This window comes from Cyanistes caeruleus, chromosome 2, assembly GCF_971803275.1.
Source record: "Cyanistes caeruleus chromosome 2, bCyaCae1.hap1.1, whole genome shotgun sequence".
Taxonomy (NCBI): domain Eukaryota; kingdom Metazoa; phylum Chordata; class Aves; order Passeriformes; family Paridae; genus Cyanistes; species Cyanistes caeruleus.
The window spans coordinates 12,404,320-12,420,872 of record NC_141702.1 but is presented as its reverse complement, the minus strand read 5'-3'; the positions used below and the strand labels follow the sequence as shown (position 1 = coordinate 12,420,872).

Genomic DNA, 16,553 nt, shown 5'->3' with positions numbered 1-16,553 from the left:
GAGGTATTTCAAGAGATAGTAAATCGAGTTATTCCACGCTTTCCCTGGCTTCCTTTCTCCGAGGTTAAATATGTTTTCAAACCAGTAAAAGAAGCGAAAGTTCTTTCAAGTCCCACATCTCACAAGGCAAGACAAGCATTAGGGGGTTTTCCAATACTAACTGCTAACGACATGCAAGCCTCAGAAGAGGCTTCTCTGAGCCACAGGATATGCACAAAGGCTTACTCATTATCTTTTCATGTCATCTCCAAAATGACAGATACAGGGCTATCAGCATAATGGGACATGGAATGTACACATACATCACGTTTCATTATTCACCTTTGCTTTTAACTCAGATTCCTAAGCCAGCTCCAGGAAAAAATGCCAGCACTTATGTGCATATGAGAACTCTCTTTATGTTAATTTCATGAGAACAAGCTTGCACAAATAACACAGTCTAAATATGTAGTTACTCTCTGCATATAATAATATCCCAGTTCCAAAGAGGATGAAACATGTATTTTGTAGATATATTGAAAAGCCTTGTATTCATATTACAACCATCAAGCAAATATCTGCAATGACACAATTCACAGACCGAGTAGAAATGTCATTGCACCTAAGAAGGAGCTGCAGAAACTGAGTAGACATTTTTATAGCCTTGTTTAGCAGTGACACATCTCTATCCTGACCTCAGTTCAAAACCAAAAGTAATGCAATAAAAATAATATGGCAAAATGTGTATGCCAAAATGCAACCATCCCGGTAGCTGGCCAAGCCAGACTCAGCTCTTTGTCAAAATACTGATCACCACCTCAGTGTTTCACTGTACATACCAAAGGTTACTTTCAATTTTTACAGCAGTCGCTGACCAATGCTCAGCACCTACTGTCAAACATGATGATATTCTATGAGAAGCAGCTTCAACTGCTCTTTATATGCTTCATTAACCACTTTTGAAGGTTAATGCAATATATATGTAGGAAGGAAAGGGAAAAAGGTAGTATCATCACTACAAATATTAGGTTACTTGTACAAATTAGTCTTAAGGAAAGCTAATGAATGTGGTGCTTTAGTCACAAACAAAACAACACCAATACAGACCAGCTGGAGATACCTCTATAGTAGGATGTAAAATTAAATTATATAATGAGCATTATTCATAAGGCATTATTCATCAAACCCTCAAGCAGACATCTAAAGAAAGTCAAATGGATTGTGTCAAGTTCTCTCCACTGACTAGAAAAGCAGCCTATAATGACTACCATAGATCTTTGCACTGCAGCCATCCCTTAGGTGAAACGAATTCCTGTCTCATTCCAAAATTTATCTTTACTTTCTACATCACAGAGCAATTCCACCTTCACTGCAGAGTATTGTTCCCCCATCATATTAGTAGAAACATACTAAAAAACAAAAATCTAGTAATTTTTCACTGGCTTAGTTACCAGCATGCAAGTTTACATGAGCTTGAGCATGATCTGCTACAGCTCCAAAGGTTAAAACTAAAAGTAGAATCAAAACCCCAGGACACACTCTTTCATCCTGCATTTCATCCTATCTTCGCATTATGATCATCTGCCATGAGTCCAACTTTACTGCACGCTATTCAACAAAGTCATAAATCTGAAAGGTGAGTATAAATAAGAAAAATAAAATAGACAGTAAATGATATTAAATACTTCTTTTAACAGCTTAAGACAAATAAGTTTTGTCTTAGAAATAACTCTCCCTGTTTACACATGGTGTAGCCACACAGCATGCTTGAACATGACGCAGTTGCCTGGATGGCATTGGTTAAGTGTCAGAATGATACACTACAGAAGTTTCAAAATTATGCTGAGCCCAGGTTATTAGACTTGTGAAGGGGAAAAACTTACTGTACTGAGCAGTGGGTCAAGCAGATACGGCTTATATACCTTTGAGCTATCAACAATGAGATGTGCTTTGTAAATTTATCACCCTAGTTCAATCTAGGTGAACTGGGGATGGTCTTTGGGATCTGTTGCCCCATGTAGACATATCCTAAATCCTCTGTAGATGCAGATAAGTAATATAATACTGACATCATCCTTTAAAATAGAAAAATATTATAGACAAGGATTTGACTTTCTTTTTTTGATTTCTGAAAAAGACAAACAGTTTCAAAATTTACTATAGGGTAAATTGGAGTATAATACCACACTTGTGTATGCATGCACACACATATGTGTGCTTCAACGCAAACACAGACGTGCTTCTGCATAGATTCAGCACTCTCCTCCCACTGATGTTTACCTATATTCACTTTGCTGCTACTTCTTGGAAGGATATTAAACTACCCAAGTGTGGTCTTTTTTTAATTGCTTAGAAATGAAACATTTCAGTAGTATTTTTTCCAGAGGTGTCAAAAACAGAGTTCTCAACACCATGACACACTGCAAGTATGCTGCCTTCCAACCTTGTATCTGTCCTGCTGGCCTGCCAAGAACAAGTCTTTACCAGCAGTCTGAAACCCTGGCACACAAATGTGATTTTCTGCACTGATTAATGCCGATCTAGCTGCCTGCACCCGGAATACAAGTCAAAGGAGCAGGAATGCCAGCATAATGCTAGTATGTTTGAGACAATGATCTTGCCAAAATGTAATGTATTTAGCACTCTAGAAGTGATGCACTGAAAACTGTTGTTAGAAGACTTGGGTAATTTCAGAATAGAAACAAAACATCACAAGTTTTCACAATTATTTTCATCCTTCAATATAAATTTAATCTTTTTTAAAATAATGTACATTTCTGTATTCCACTGCTAATGTGGCCCATCTATTCTAAGCTTTGATATTACATAGAATTACATTTGCGGATATCAAGAACACTTCAGTTCTGTTAAATAGAAATTGTTTTTAGCAGGGAAATTATGTCACTGGAAAACAAATGCCTTCATTACCAGAAAGCTTCAATACCATAATAGCTCATAAATATTAGATTACAGATGAAGAAACATTTAATATGTGATGTCTGATCACATGAACATAGCTTTGCAATACCAAAGCAGGATTACAGTTTTGGATGTTTCAGTTAACAGTAAAACAAGGAAGAACTCTCCTATACAATGATCAAAAGAGAAATTAGCATCCAAAAGGTATAACAGCGGAAACAGCACTAAATACATGGGTTTTTTTGTTTTCTCAGCTGTAAGTCAAACAGTAATGTTTTTAAACTCTTTTACTTAAAGGGTGCTAGGACATTCTGACTTTAATTGCTTCTTCTGCATTGACATATCAAATTACCTAAATTGAAAGCATGTAATAAAATAACTAATTTCGTTAAAAGCAAAGGCAAAACGAGTGAGCAGTTTTAAAGGATTATTTAAATGATGCTTTATAATATCATTCTCCAAAACTCCATGTAACCTTTTCTTCTCTCAGTCAAACCCTCTTTGGGGTAGCTACAAGACTAACATGCCGTCCTGTCTTCTGCCTTGCAGATTTTTTTCAAATTCACCTTAGTTTGTCACATACATTCTGTAACCTGTCAAATCATTTTACAACAGTTATGTACAATGATCAGAACAAGATACTTCTTTCAGCCTCTTCTTTCAGTGATCATGGCTCACTTCAAAGCAATTTTCTGACTTACAAGCTGTGGTTCATATAAAACCCCTTACATTTGCCTGGAAAAAATATAAATATAGCAAACATATAAATAGATCACAAAAGTTGCTGAAACAAATGTGAACCTGACTCTGTTGAGTCTGGTTTCTCATCTTTAACAATCATTTGTTTTACCAGAAGGCAATCACCTTTATCAAGGCTGGGGTATCCATGATTTGTCAAGGAAACAGCAGGAAAGTTTCACAGAAGCCAATGGAAATTAGCAAAAGTGAAATAAAGGACACAGCCAGCTCTCTCATGGGAGATATGAAAGACATGCAGAAAAGGAGGAAATGGTAAGACATCCAAAGATCATGGCACAGCCCTTCATACATGTCTGCTTACAGCCAGAGATACATCAATAATTTCTGACATAAATAAACAAAACTTTGACCTGATGATTTACTAAAGCAGGGATGGTAATAATAATAAAACCATCAAAACTCCATAAAGGCCTTTAATGTGTCTGAAGATATTTTCATTACTGCAATAAGTGTTGAGTGTTTCCTTTGCTGTTAACAGTTTTTACAGCAAAGCTTTGAAGACTGTCCCACAGGTTATCAGTAAAGGCTCTGTACGTTGCATATAAAATAAGAACCAACTAAACAATCCAGAAAACTACTTTTAAGTTGTGGCCCAGGACTAAAGCTGGAATCACAAAGGACAGATCTGTTACTGGTCTCATGTGGCACAGTCCCAGTGGAAGGAAGCCAACTCAATTGACACCAGCTGAGAGTATAGTTTGATGCATCCCCTCATTCACTCTTAAGTCCATATTTTTCTTTTTTGCCTTTTTATGTTCTAGTCACCAACACCATTCTGGCCAGTCACTAATAGTCCCTGTTAGCTTGCATTTGAAAATTATTCTCAGATGTAGGAAATTAAAGCCTTCCTCTCAAACATAAAGCAGATTCCAATTGAAAACTAAAGAATTCACATTTCAAGCCACTCTTCAAGGATGTCTTTCTCTATTGGCAACATTTGGAGATGTTTGAAAGGAGCTAATGAGGACAGGTTTATATGACTGGTTATAATTTTACCTTCCCAACTGCACATTTGTCTCAGTGAATTATCTGGCAAAATATTTCATTATCATGAATAGTTTAAAAAGCTTTAGAACCAGAGAAACATTTTGAGTTAAAGTTTCAATAACATTCTGGAAAGTGAGCTTGCATAAAAATGCACAATTGCCTAACTGCTCCAAAAAAGATACAATATTTAAGCACATATAAACATAAAATGTTTCAAGCAACTGAATGATTGAATATATGATGTCAAAGCAGAGGGATACAGGTAGAAAAGAAATGGGGTAAGAATGAGGAACAAACTATATAAGTAACCATTTTACAAGCCATGTGAACAAGTCCCAAGACCTTTTCAGTGTTCACAGAACAACTTTTCCTGCTGTGGCATTAAAAAGATGTTAGCTAAACTAAGCTTTTCAGAGAATTAAATTAATTGACAACAAGTCTTCCTGATGAAGTGGCATTGTGGCTTTTCCATGGACCACTGTGAGGAGAAAAATCTTACTTGATGAAGCTGTGAGACCTCACCAGTCCTCTGCCCACCTGCCTATTACCTGCAGCAGGTCAAGAGCAGCAGGAAACTGCCCTTCAGTGTAGTTCTCTCCATGCCAATAAACTGCAAAATATCAGTCTCCTAGGCTTTACAAATTAATTTTTCAAAGAGTTCTTCCCTGGCTTTAACAGGCAGTGAAGTAGATATTGACTGAAGAGGCTCAAACCCTTGACTTTCAAAAAAAACCCTGAAGATCTGTGGTGAAATTATTTATAAAGGCATCTGATCCTGCACCAGATCTGACATATTTGCTGTGGCTGAAGGCTAAAGTAAAAATTTACATGACTGATACCCTCAGAATTATTGGTAGATGGCCATCAACTGTTTATTTGCACCATGGTACTACAGATCAGTGTTTCAGTGTGCTGAACACATATTACATTCACCATAACATAAAAAAAAAAAAAAGAAAAAAAGAAGAAAAGAAAAAAAGGAAAAGCAACAACTGTAATACACTACTTTTGTTTACTTTTTTCAGAAGTTAATTTATTTCACCAAAAAACAAAGTTTATCATTGCTGTCATATCCATGAGACCAGGTAAAGGGAATGTTGGAAGATTTTCCCATGATTAAGAAGAGTGGGGTTAGAGAATACCTAGTCTGCCATTAAAAAAATTGTGGATACCAAGTTGGGTGGGAGTGTTGATCTGCTGGAGGGTACAAAAGTTCTGCAGAGAGACCTGAACAGGCTGGACTGATGGGCCAAGACACATGGCACGAGGTTCAAACAGGCCAAGTGCAAAGTCACAGACTTAGATCACAACAACCCCTGCAGTGCTACAGGCTGGGCAAGAGTGGCTGGAAAGTGGCCAAGAGCAAAAGGACCTGGGGTTGTTGGTCAACAGCAGCTGAAGGTGAGGCAGAGTGTGCCCAGGTGGTCAGGAAGGCCAGTGGCACCTGGCTTGTACCAGAATAGTGTGTCCAGCAGGACCAGGGCAGTGATTATTCCCCTGTGCTGGGCACTGGTGAGGCCACACCTCGAGTGCCGTATTCAGTTCTGGGCTCCTCAATTCAGAAAGGACACTGAGGGGCTGGAGCAGATCCATGGAAGGGCAGTGGAGCTGGTAAGGGTCTGGGGTACAAGCCCTGGGAGGGGTGGCTGAGGGAGCTGTTATTTAGCCTGGAGAAAAGGAGAAGACCTTATGGCTCTCTACAACTGCCTGAAGGGAGGTTGCAGCCAGGCAGACATCAGCCTCTTCTCCTAGGCAACTGGCAGTGAGAAGACGTAGCAAGGGGACATTAGGAAGAAATTCTTCATGGAAAGGGTGATTAAATATTGGAATGGACTGCCCAGGAGGTGGTAGAGCCACCATCCCTAGAAGTGTTTAAGGAAAGACTGGACGTGGCACTCAGTGCCATGGTCTGGATGATGTGGTGGTGTTCAGTCACAGGCTGGACTTGACGATCCCAGAGGTCTCTTTCAAACTAATTGATTCTGTTATTTTAGATAAACAGCCTTGTTGTGAAACATGCCACTTAGTGGTCTTACCTGCAACTTTTTGAAGCAATTTTTTTGTTTTGCTTTAGAACACAACAGTAAGATAACCAATGCTTAGATGTTTATCTAGCCATATATAGAGTTTGAAAATCTGTTGAAAGCAGGATGTTTTCCTGAGAAATTGCTATATGCTTCTGTCAAATCTAAAAAATACATTTCTACCCCTTCTGGTTTTAATGAAAATTTTCCAATGCTCCCTGAACAGCTAGAAAGGAAGCTGAGGCAGAAGACTAGTACACAAACACTGGTCTGACCATTCGCTTTTGAAGAACCCATATATACACAAAAAGCTCAGAAGGAAAAAAGCTCTATTTAATTTCACCACCTTATGAAAGATGGTTTCTGATATATCTAGGATCACTTAAAGGTAGAGCATTAAGCCACTTTTACCACTAGATAAATCCAGTATCTCCTCTGTTTTTAGCAGTCTATTCTATTATCGCACTATTTCTTATGAATCATATGGCTTCAAAATTAGTTCTAACTAAATAGAATTAGTCCTCTGATTACTAGGTACTCCATAAAGTGCTTCTGGATGCACAGTTGAGATCGGCTAGAGACCTCTGTGGTGACTGTAAGTGAAATAACTCATGTTTTTCAATGTCTTGGTCATGTGAAACATTATACAAGCATTAGATATTGTGGCTGGTGATAGAGAGTTTTTAAGTCACAAGAACATCTGTATTTTCTGCAGGTCTTAGTGACATCCAAAGGCCTTTGTGACTCTACACTACATTCTCATCTTAATGGATAATGCTGATGCACTCTGCAAGAACTTGTGGGAAAGCAATTGCTACCTCAGACTGCTACAGTCAGCTTACTGGGGAAATCTGCTTCAGTTTCCTTAAGTGACACTGGGCAAGTCCCTAAGCCTGTCTCACCTGGATGTCGGAAAATTGACAAGAGAAATAGTTTAGATTACACACCCACAGCAGCTACACAGCAGGGAACAGCACAACTCCCTAGCAAGTTTATTGAACGTATGCAGGAACAAATCTGCTGCTCTAAATCTGGCAGCTTTTGTAACTGTTATCTCAACTTTAATACTTACCTCCAAATACCTAATCCACATGAAATTTTCACTACCGCTATCTAACAGGAAGTGTATTAGGTCATTTTAGGAAAAAAAAATAAATAAAAATGTCTATGAGTGTTCATACCTACATCCTACAGAAAGTTTCACATGTAGCTTCTGCTGGTTTGTCCCAGTTCTGTCACACTTTTGTCAAGTGCACTCAGAACACTGGGGTATTGGCCACTTTCCCCATGACCTGATTGACAAGATCCTTGATAAAATCTTTTGCAGTGTATGGAGACAAGAGAATACATACGTTACTTCTGAAAAGAAAACAGAAATGCACTGAAGTTTGGGTGCCTCTGAGAAAGACAACTGAACACATATCAAGTAATAGCATAGTTTCATCTTCTCAGTAGTTGAAGGCTGTGAAGGTGAATGAGGCATGTGAGAAAGAGAAATTTGCCCCACACAGCATTTCTTAATGAATCAATGACAACAAATGGGAAGATGTACAATAGCCCTTTCCTGTGTATTATGCCCAGGTATGTACATCCAAGCTCTCAGCACAGGGCTTTCCCAGGCTCCTTGCCTGGCCACACTGAAGATCCACTTAGATTCTTGCCATTCTATAAGTAAAAGCATCCTTTAGACTTTTATATACTTTTTTACACTTATTTTTCTACTTTCCCATATAACAAGTTCATACAATGCCTTAACATACCTTCTACACAACTGGTTTTTATTGTTTATTGCCACTTCTACTATCTACTCTCAGCACATCTTAACTCCCAAGTTTTTCCAGTGAGACAACATAATAATAAATTTACAGTAACTACTAGTAATTTCAGATTTTCATTTGCCTTGAGGCTTCTTGATATATGTCATTTCAGGGACAGAATAGATCAGAGAAAGAAATGTAAATGTTGACAAAAGAGCCCAAGGTAAGTGTCAGTCAAAACACCACAAGGATTTGTGCAGTCCTTCCAAAGCTTTCCATGTCTTTCTCAACTGTAGAAGAAAAAAGCAATAGATTTGGGGTTTTAACAAGTCTTTTTTACCTAAAAGAATTACTCCTCATACACAGTAATGTTTCTCAGTGTAGTGTTTTCCATTTCCTGTTTGTGGGGGGTTTTGCTTTTTGTTGGTTTGATGTTTCTTGGCAATAAAAGTTACTTTAAAAGATTGGTCTTATTAATGTTCTCATTCAGGGTGCTACAAAAAATATCACACACCACAACAGAGCTTTCCTAGAAGCTGATGGTTTTAATCCCACGGACATAGATATGGAAAAATAAAAAAAATAAAAAAAAAAGTAAAATTTAAGAAGGCTGTTGAGGAAATCTAGGTGAAAATTGCAATGAATTAACACTAAGTAAGGTAGCAGCCCATATCCATTTCTGGATAGACATAACAATATTTGCATATATAAAAACGTTAAAGGCAAGATAGAAGGCAAAAATAATTCAAGGAGAAAATCAGATATCATTGTTTAAATCCACAAAGGTCATCCATTGATGAGAATTAATAAGCTGTTCACACATTCTGTGACCCACATACTAAGTATTCATGTCTCCTCATAAGATGCAACCTGTTTATGGTTACTAAAATGTGAGAGGGAAAAAAATCCCAACCACCCACACTTTTTGGCCAGCCAAATCATCCAAAAAAATCAAAATTAATAAATCTTTGTGCTTTCATAAGACTTTACATCTTCAAAGTACTGAGAGCACGTTTGCTAATCAATGAATTCCCCTGTCTTGAATCCGAAGTGCCTTAGAGGAATGGGGCGCTAAACTACCACAGCTCAGGCAAACCTGGCCTCAACTATTTCGCCAGGCTCGATGCCTTCGAAACAGGGGCTGACAGCGACCTCGACAGCAGAAGGGCCAGCGCTGCTGTTTTATGGCGCCCGCCCTGCCCGTCCCCAGCGAGCTGTGACCCAGAGCGGGGCATCCAAAGTCACCTTCAGCACCCGCCCGAACCCCTGCGCTTGGCAGCTGCGGGTTCACCTTCCAGGCCTTTTCTGCTCTCGGCCAGACCAATCGAAGGCTCCTGAGAACAGCCACCTCCTTGGTGAGGGGAAGGCAGGCAGGGGCGAGCAGAGCGTGCCCGCGGCTCACGGCCTTGGCAGAGCAGGTGCCACCCTGGGTGAGCCGGCCCGGCCTCGCACCCCGCCGGCTCTCCAGGCCGCCTCACGGCACCCGGGGGCTGCCGGAGCCTCCGGGTTTTGGCCAGTGAAGCGTGACATGGATGCGAAGGGCGATCACCGCTCGGGAGAAACAGGACCTTCCTTCCCAAAACTGCCGGAGGGGACCAGGCCGAGCGACAGGCGCCACATCCCTGCCTCACGCAGGGTTTATTTCGCTCTCTCGCGAGCAGCCTCCCCCTCCTCAGTCGCTTCCATCGATGCCCAGCTCCCTCTCCCACCACCGTGCCCGAAATGTTTGAACAGCCCGGGCTCGCCCCCACCGAGGCGGGACAGGGAGGCGGCCCCGCCGCCACCGCACACAAAGCGGCCGCCCGCCGCCACCGGCCTGCTGCGAGCGACGCCCCAGTCCCCGCCTCAACCTGCAGCCTATGAGCAAGGAGGCACCGCCCCGAGCGGCGGCGGGATCGGGATCGGGATCGGGATCGTACCCGCGCCCGCTGCCGCGCACCGCCGAGGAGAGCGCCGCGCTCCCGTCCCGTCCCGTCCCGGCGCGTCCCGTCCCGCGGCCCCGCGCCGGGGGAAGGAGGCGAGAGAGCGGTGGGTGCCGCCGCCGGGGAATGCGCGGGGGCGCCGGGAGCGCTGCGCCGCGCGGCCGCAAGGTGTCGCCGTCGGCAGCGGAACGGGGGCGCGGCGGGCGCGGAGCGGGGAGCGCGGGGCCGCCCGCACGGGGCCCCGCCGGCAGCGCGGCCGCGTGAGAGCCCCGCTGGCCTGCGGGGAGGCGGGCGCTGCCGGTCGTGTACAGAGCCCCGCGTCGGAGCGGCTCCCTCGCCCGGCCACTTCTCTTAGCCCTTGTTTGTTTATTTTCAACTGCCCCGGGGGGTTGCGCGCGAGGTCGCAGCGGCGGGAGGTGGGGAGGAACCGCTCCGGAGGCGACGTTCCTCGGGGCCGGGGAGAGGCGGCGCAGGGGCCGGCGGCCGCGGCGAGGCCGGCGCGGGGCAGGGGCGGCCCCGCGACATCCAAGCGCCCTCCCGGAGGATAAAGAGCGAACGGGGCTTTTGGCGCCAAACGCGCGGCCCCGCCCTGTGCGCGTGGAGCGGGGGCGGGGCCGGCGCTCCCGCCTTTCTCCCGCTGTGTCCCGGTGCTCCCTCCCGAGCGTGTCAGGGGTTTTTTTGGGTTTTTTTCTGATTTTTTTTTTTTTTTAACTCAAGCTTTTTTTTTTTTTGTGGATTTTTTTTTTTTTTTAATGCCTTTCTGGGGGGTTAATAATATCCAGCCGCTTCAAAGCCAGGCAGTGACAGTCATCTGTCTGCGAGCAGAGGGTGGATGCGGAGGCCGGGGCGGCCGCGGGGGCCGGCGGGCGGGCGCGGAAAGTGCTACAGACACCATCAGCTGCTTTTTTTTTCTCCTCTCCCCTTCCCCCCGCCACTCCTCCCCCTCGCACACCCACCACCATCACCACGGAGGTAAGAAGAGGAAGCTGCAGGCTCTGGGCTGCAGGACAAAACCCCAGTCAAATAAATCCAATTCCCCATCGCGTTTGAGTTGCCGAACTGGGAAGGATGGGGCGGGAAGGGGAACGCAGGGGCAGACCGGAGCCTGAATGGGGTTCTCACTGAGCAGAAGAAAATCCTGGAGGATATTTGTGTTTTGGTTTGGAGCTGTCGCGTTTAGATCGCCGGTGTTTTGTAGGTGCCTCTTTACTGCTTTGCATTTTAAACAGTTTAATGTATTTCCCGAGTAGAAAAATGCACAGTCCTGGAGGCGCTCAGGGGGCGGGGCGGGAGCGCAGCTGAGCCGAGCCGGGCGCGTTTCTCGGCGTTTCATCATAAGGCTTTTCATGGATTTTTTTTTCCCCCCTTTTTGGTCTCCGTCTCAGCGTCAGCTGTTGTGAACCCAGCAGAACGATTTCCTTTCGCGTTACCTTAACCGAGCTGAAGGGAGACGCTGACTGGATTTTTTGGACTTTAAACCTTTTTTTTTTTTTTTTCCCTTTTTTTTTTTTTTTAATGTCTGATGCAACGGAGCTCTCGGCAGAGGAATGGGGCTGTGTTTGACTGGCCGTGGGGAGTGAGTGGGGGGTCCGGCCGCGGTAAGGGCAGCAGCGCGCACTCTCCGGAGGTGAGAGCTGGTGTGTTTGCAGGAGGTTTGAGTGCATGAAGTGGCAGAGTGTGCGGAGTTGCTGTCTTTGCAACCTCGCTGTTGCAGGAAAAAGGGGGAGATAAAACTTCCCGTGCCTTCTTGGCAAATCAGGAGGCTTTGTTGGTGGCGCCGGGGTGGTTTTAATGCATTTTTGTGCGTGAGGTTATTACATAAGGTTGATAATTTCTGTTGCTGCTGGATTTCCCCTCCTCCCCCCTCCCCCCTTGTGTTGTGTGCGGATTTCGCTGGCTCGCTTTGAGTGAATGAACTGGCGATTTGCGAAGTTGCAAAGAACCCCTCCGCCCCCTTTTTTTTTTTTTTCTTTTTTTTTTTTGCATCCTTCTCCTCTCCCCTTTGCACTGCTCCGCAGATGACAAAAGGAGTAAACTTCCTCTACTTTTGCTAGCATATTAAGAAGCCTTTCTGGAGAGATTACGGTATCAAAGCCATGCATCTGTCTGCAGTTACTGTGCCGTTCTGAGCGTTTGAAGCGGTGTGGGGAGGGCAGGCAGGGGATGTGCACAGGCTGTGCATCCCCGCTGGACTGTGCCGCCTGGGTTTGTGTCCCCACGGAGCGGCGGGACAGGCTCTGCGCGGGGGAGCGCTACCTGAGCGCTTTCATTTCAGTATCTTGAGTCGGGAGGAGAAAGGTGTGTGAGATGCATCTTTTTTTTTTTTTTCTCAACTTTCTCAAGGCTCCTTCTTGCTTGCTATTGATGGGATTATGATTTTTTTTCTTCATTCTGTTAAGAGGAAGGAGGGAGTCATGTTCGTGTCTGTTTATTCGTATTTTAATTGTAGTTTCGTTGTGTTTTTGGTTTTTTTCTTTTTTTTTTCTTTTTTTTTTTTCTTTTTTTTTTTTTTGTTTAGTTTCAGGTCGTGGGAGAACCCCTCTTCTTCCCCTTGGTGGAAATACCCATAAAACCTGTGTTTGAAACTATTGCTCGACCCAGGGATCAGCAAAAAGAGACCCGTAATGCCAGGAATGGTCAGTAAAAACCCAGACCTCGAGTTTGACTCTTTGCAGCCTTGTTTCTACCCGGACGAAGATGACTTTTATTTGTGCGGGCCGGACTCCGCTCCCCCCGGCGAGGACATCTGGAAAAAGTTTGAGCTGCTGCCCACCCCTCCTCTGTCTCCCAGCCGGGCCGGGCTCCAGGAGCACCCTCCGGGGGGGGGCCCGGTGCCGTGGGGAGGGGCGGCTCTGTGGGGCTGCCGCCCCACCGACCCCGTGGACTGGGCATCGGAGCTGCTCCTGCTGCCCCCCGAGGCCGACCTGTGGGGCGGCGTGGACGGAGGGGACTTCTTCGAGACGGGCCCCGGCGTGACAAACAATCTCAACTCCATCATCATCCAGGACTGCATGTGGAGCGGCTTCTCCGCGCGCGAGAAGCTGGAGCGGGCGGTGAGCGAGAAGCTGCAGAGCAAGGCTCCCGCCGCGCCGCCGCCGCCCCCGGGGGCCGCGGCCAGCCCCGCCAGCGCCCGCGCGGAGCTGGGCGGCGCCGTGCCCGAGTGCGTGGACCCGGCCGTGGTCTTCCCCTTCCCCGTCAACAAGCGAGAGGCGCCGCCGGCGGGCGGAGGGGCTCCGCGGGGCGGCCGCCCGCCGCGCCCCGCCGGGGACAGCCGGGCGAGCAGCAGCAGCAGCTCCTCCGGGGACGACACGCTCAGCGACTCGGGTAAGCGCTCCGGCGCCGGGCTGCGGGGGTGGGGACAGGGGTGGCGGCTGCCCCGGAGCCGGGCCGGGCGGGGCGCGGGGCGGCCGGCAGGCGGCAGCAGGCGCGGGGCGGCGGGCACGGCCCGGGGCAGCCCCCGCCCGCCCCTCGGCCGATGCCGGCTGCGGCGGGCCCGGAGCCTTCGCCGGGCGGCAGCTCCGGCCCGCTGTGGCTGAGCGGTACTGGGGACGCTCCGGGCCTGCTGATAGTCTCCTGCCCCCGGGGGGATCGGGGGGGCGGCAGGGCAGGGTGGCTGCCGCCGTCACCCCGGGCCCGGGGTTTATGGTTGATGACCGTGTGCGCGTCCCCTTGAGCGCCATGCGGACAGGCTGGAGCTAGACGAGTGAATCCTTAGAGCAGCGCTTGTACTAACAGAGCCCCAAATGCCCCAGATAACCTCTGGGCTTGCACACAGAGAAGTCCGCTTGGGCTGAGCCGCGGTTTGGCGTGCCGAGATGAGCTGGTCCCTATGACCACCGCCACAAACTTGGTGATCCGTCCCGGGTTTCAGAGCCTGCTGTCCCTTTAATGTCTGGTTTGACAGCTTTGGGTGAGGAAGCACTTCCAACAGCTGTCTTCTTGGCAGTGCACCAAGCGCCGGCTTAAAGGGTCCCCGGCTGGAGCAGCTTCACCTTCTGCCTCAGAACAAACCCAGCGATTGTTTCGTTTTCCGGCTGCTTTTCTACCAAGCAGGGGCTGTGTTGTGCCTCTGTGCTTTTTGTACCGCAGCTCGACAGTTCCATTCAAGCTACATACATTCGGTCTAAAAATTCTTTTCTGCCTCTGTGATTGTGTGGGTGGTGGCCTCTTTATGGCTGAAAATTAGATGTGTTTAAAAAAACCCATCTCATCAAACTTATTAAGCTTTCAGAAATACTTGTTCTTTGGTGATTTCATGTGTATTACATACTTTTACAGATCTCTGTCTGACTGCAGATGGTGGGCGCACGCTGGTTTTGACATTAATGATTTCATTACTGCTTTTACTGAATATATGTTGTCAATAAATACTGATACTTGGTCAGGGTACTTTCAGGAAGAATAATGTCTGTTTTATTTTCTGTCCTTTACTATCAGAAGATGATGAAGATGAGGAGGAAGAGGATGAAGAAGAAGAAATAGATGTTGTTACAGTGGAAAAAAGACGCTCCTCTACCAACAAGTCTGTTACCACCCTTACTATTACAGTGCGCCCTAAAAATACCACTTTTTCATCAGTCAGGACACCGCAGAATGGACTGATACTGAAGCGTTGTGCCCCAATTCACCAGCAGCATAATTATGCCGCTCCTTCTCCATTCGTGGAGACTGAAGAGGCTCCACCACAGAAAAAGTTAAAAATTGAGGTGCCCCGTCCAGTAAAACCCACAATCCAACCAAAGCCTAAGAGTTCAAGTCCTCGAAACTCTGATTCAGAGGACAGTGAACGTCGACGCAACCATAATATCCTGGAGCGTCAACGACGTAATGATCTACGGTCAAGTTTCCTCACATTAAGGGACCATGTTCCAGAACTGGTTAAAAATGAGAAAGCTGCAAAAGTTGTGATCTTGAAAAAAGCCACTGAGTATGTTCATTCTCTTCAGGCAGAGGAGCAGAAGTTACTGCTAGAAAAGGAAAAATTGCAAGCCAGACAAGAACAATTACTAAAGAAAATAGATTACAAGCGGACTTGCTAAACTTATGTTTTGTTTTGTTTTGTTTTTTTGGCTGGTCTGGACAGTCATTGCCACTTTGCACATTTTTGATTCTTTATAAAAAAATTGTGTTTTTTGACGTTAAGAATGTTGGTTTTAATTTCAATCCAGTTCCTGAAGTAATCGACAGACTCTATTATCCGGGTACGGAGCAAATGGATGTTCTTGCAAGGAGTTTATTGCAAGACTACCAAACAACAATGGACTGCCTTTGTTTTTTCTTAAGAACTGTAGATGGTGGGGATTTTTTTTTTTTTAAAGTGTTGTGAGCATTTGGAGCTGCTGATGACATCTAGTTGAGTTTTAAAATGTTCATTCCTAAGTTTTATGGTGCTTATGTTCTAACAGATGTTACTTTAGGGGTTGGCATTTTGTACCCCTGTGGGAATTTCTGTAAATACCATCTACACACTTGCCTTTTGTACATGTCTTGGGTTATGAGAGGTGGCTTTTGCTGCCAGTATTAGACTGGAAGTTCATACCTAAGTACTGTAATACCTCAATGTTTGAGGAGCATGTTTTTGTATACAAATATATTGTTAATCTCTGTTATGTACTGTACTAATTCTTACATTGCCTGTATACTTTAGTATGATGCTGATACATAACTAAATTTGATACTTATATTTTCGTATGAAAATGAGTTGTGAAAGTTTTGAGTAGATATTACTTTATCACTTTTTTGAACTAAGAAACTTTTGTAAAGAAATTTACTATATATGCCTTTTCCTAGCCTGTTTCTTCCAGTTAATGTATTTGTTAATGTTTGGTGCATAGAACTGGGTAACTGCAAAGTTCTGTGTTTAATTTCTTCCAATGATGTACATTTAGTGCTGCGTCTTATAGCACTTTGAAATACCTCATGTTTATGAAAATAAATAGCAATTACATTATGTGCCATTTACTATTTTTCTTTTAAATAAAATCTTTAACTTTGCAATATTGACAAAATACAAAAAGCATGGTCCCATACCCTTGGCACTCAGCTCTTAGACTATAGGTGACACTTTACAAAGGTCAGCTGGGCCAGGACATTTCCATTTCTAGTTAAAAAATAATTTAATAAGAACTATGTTCCTGTTATTTCATATTTGAGTTATCAGGATCCCCCCAGGAGACCAGATGTCCCACACTTAATGGAATGACTCC

General features: G+C 45.1%; 1 protein-coding gene across 4 annotated transcripts; it reads left to right on the top strand.

Moving 5' to 3' along the window:
* Positions 1-10,934: 10,934 nt before the first annotated feature.
* MYCN (MYCN proto-oncogene, bHLH transcription factor) lies at positions 10,935-16,297 on the top strand. Of its 4 annotated transcripts, none has more exons than XM_086875836.1 (3): positions 10,935-11,319; positions 12,866-13,671; positions 14,788-16,297. In XM_086875836.1, the coding sequence occupies exons 2-3, from the start codon at positions 12,972-12,974 to the stop codon at positions 15,384-15,386; spliced, it is 1,299 nt and encodes a 432-aa protein (XP_086731962.1). In that variant the 5' UTR covers positions 10,935-11,319; positions 12,866-12,971; the 3' UTR covers positions 15,387-16,297. The 4 variants fall into 4 exon arrangements, with proteins under 4 accessions (XP_086731962.1, XP_086731959.1, XP_086731960.1 ...); XM_086875833.1 differs by having other exon boundaries at positions 10,938-11,319; positions 14,785-16,297; XM_086875834.1 differs by lacking the exon at positions 10,935-11,319 and adding an exon at positions 11,329-11,974 and having other exon boundaries at positions 14,785-16,297.
* Positions 16,298-16,553: the final 256 nt, after the last annotated feature.

Coding starts and splice junctions, on each gene's coding strand:
- MYCN (XM_086875833.1), top strand. CDS start 12,972: ATGCCAGGAATGGTCAGTAAAAACCCAGACCTCGAGTTTGACTCTTTG. Junction 13,672..14,784: donor CGACACGCTCAGCGACTCGG/GTAAGCGCTCCG, acceptor CTTTACTATCAG/AAGATGATGAAGATGAGGAG.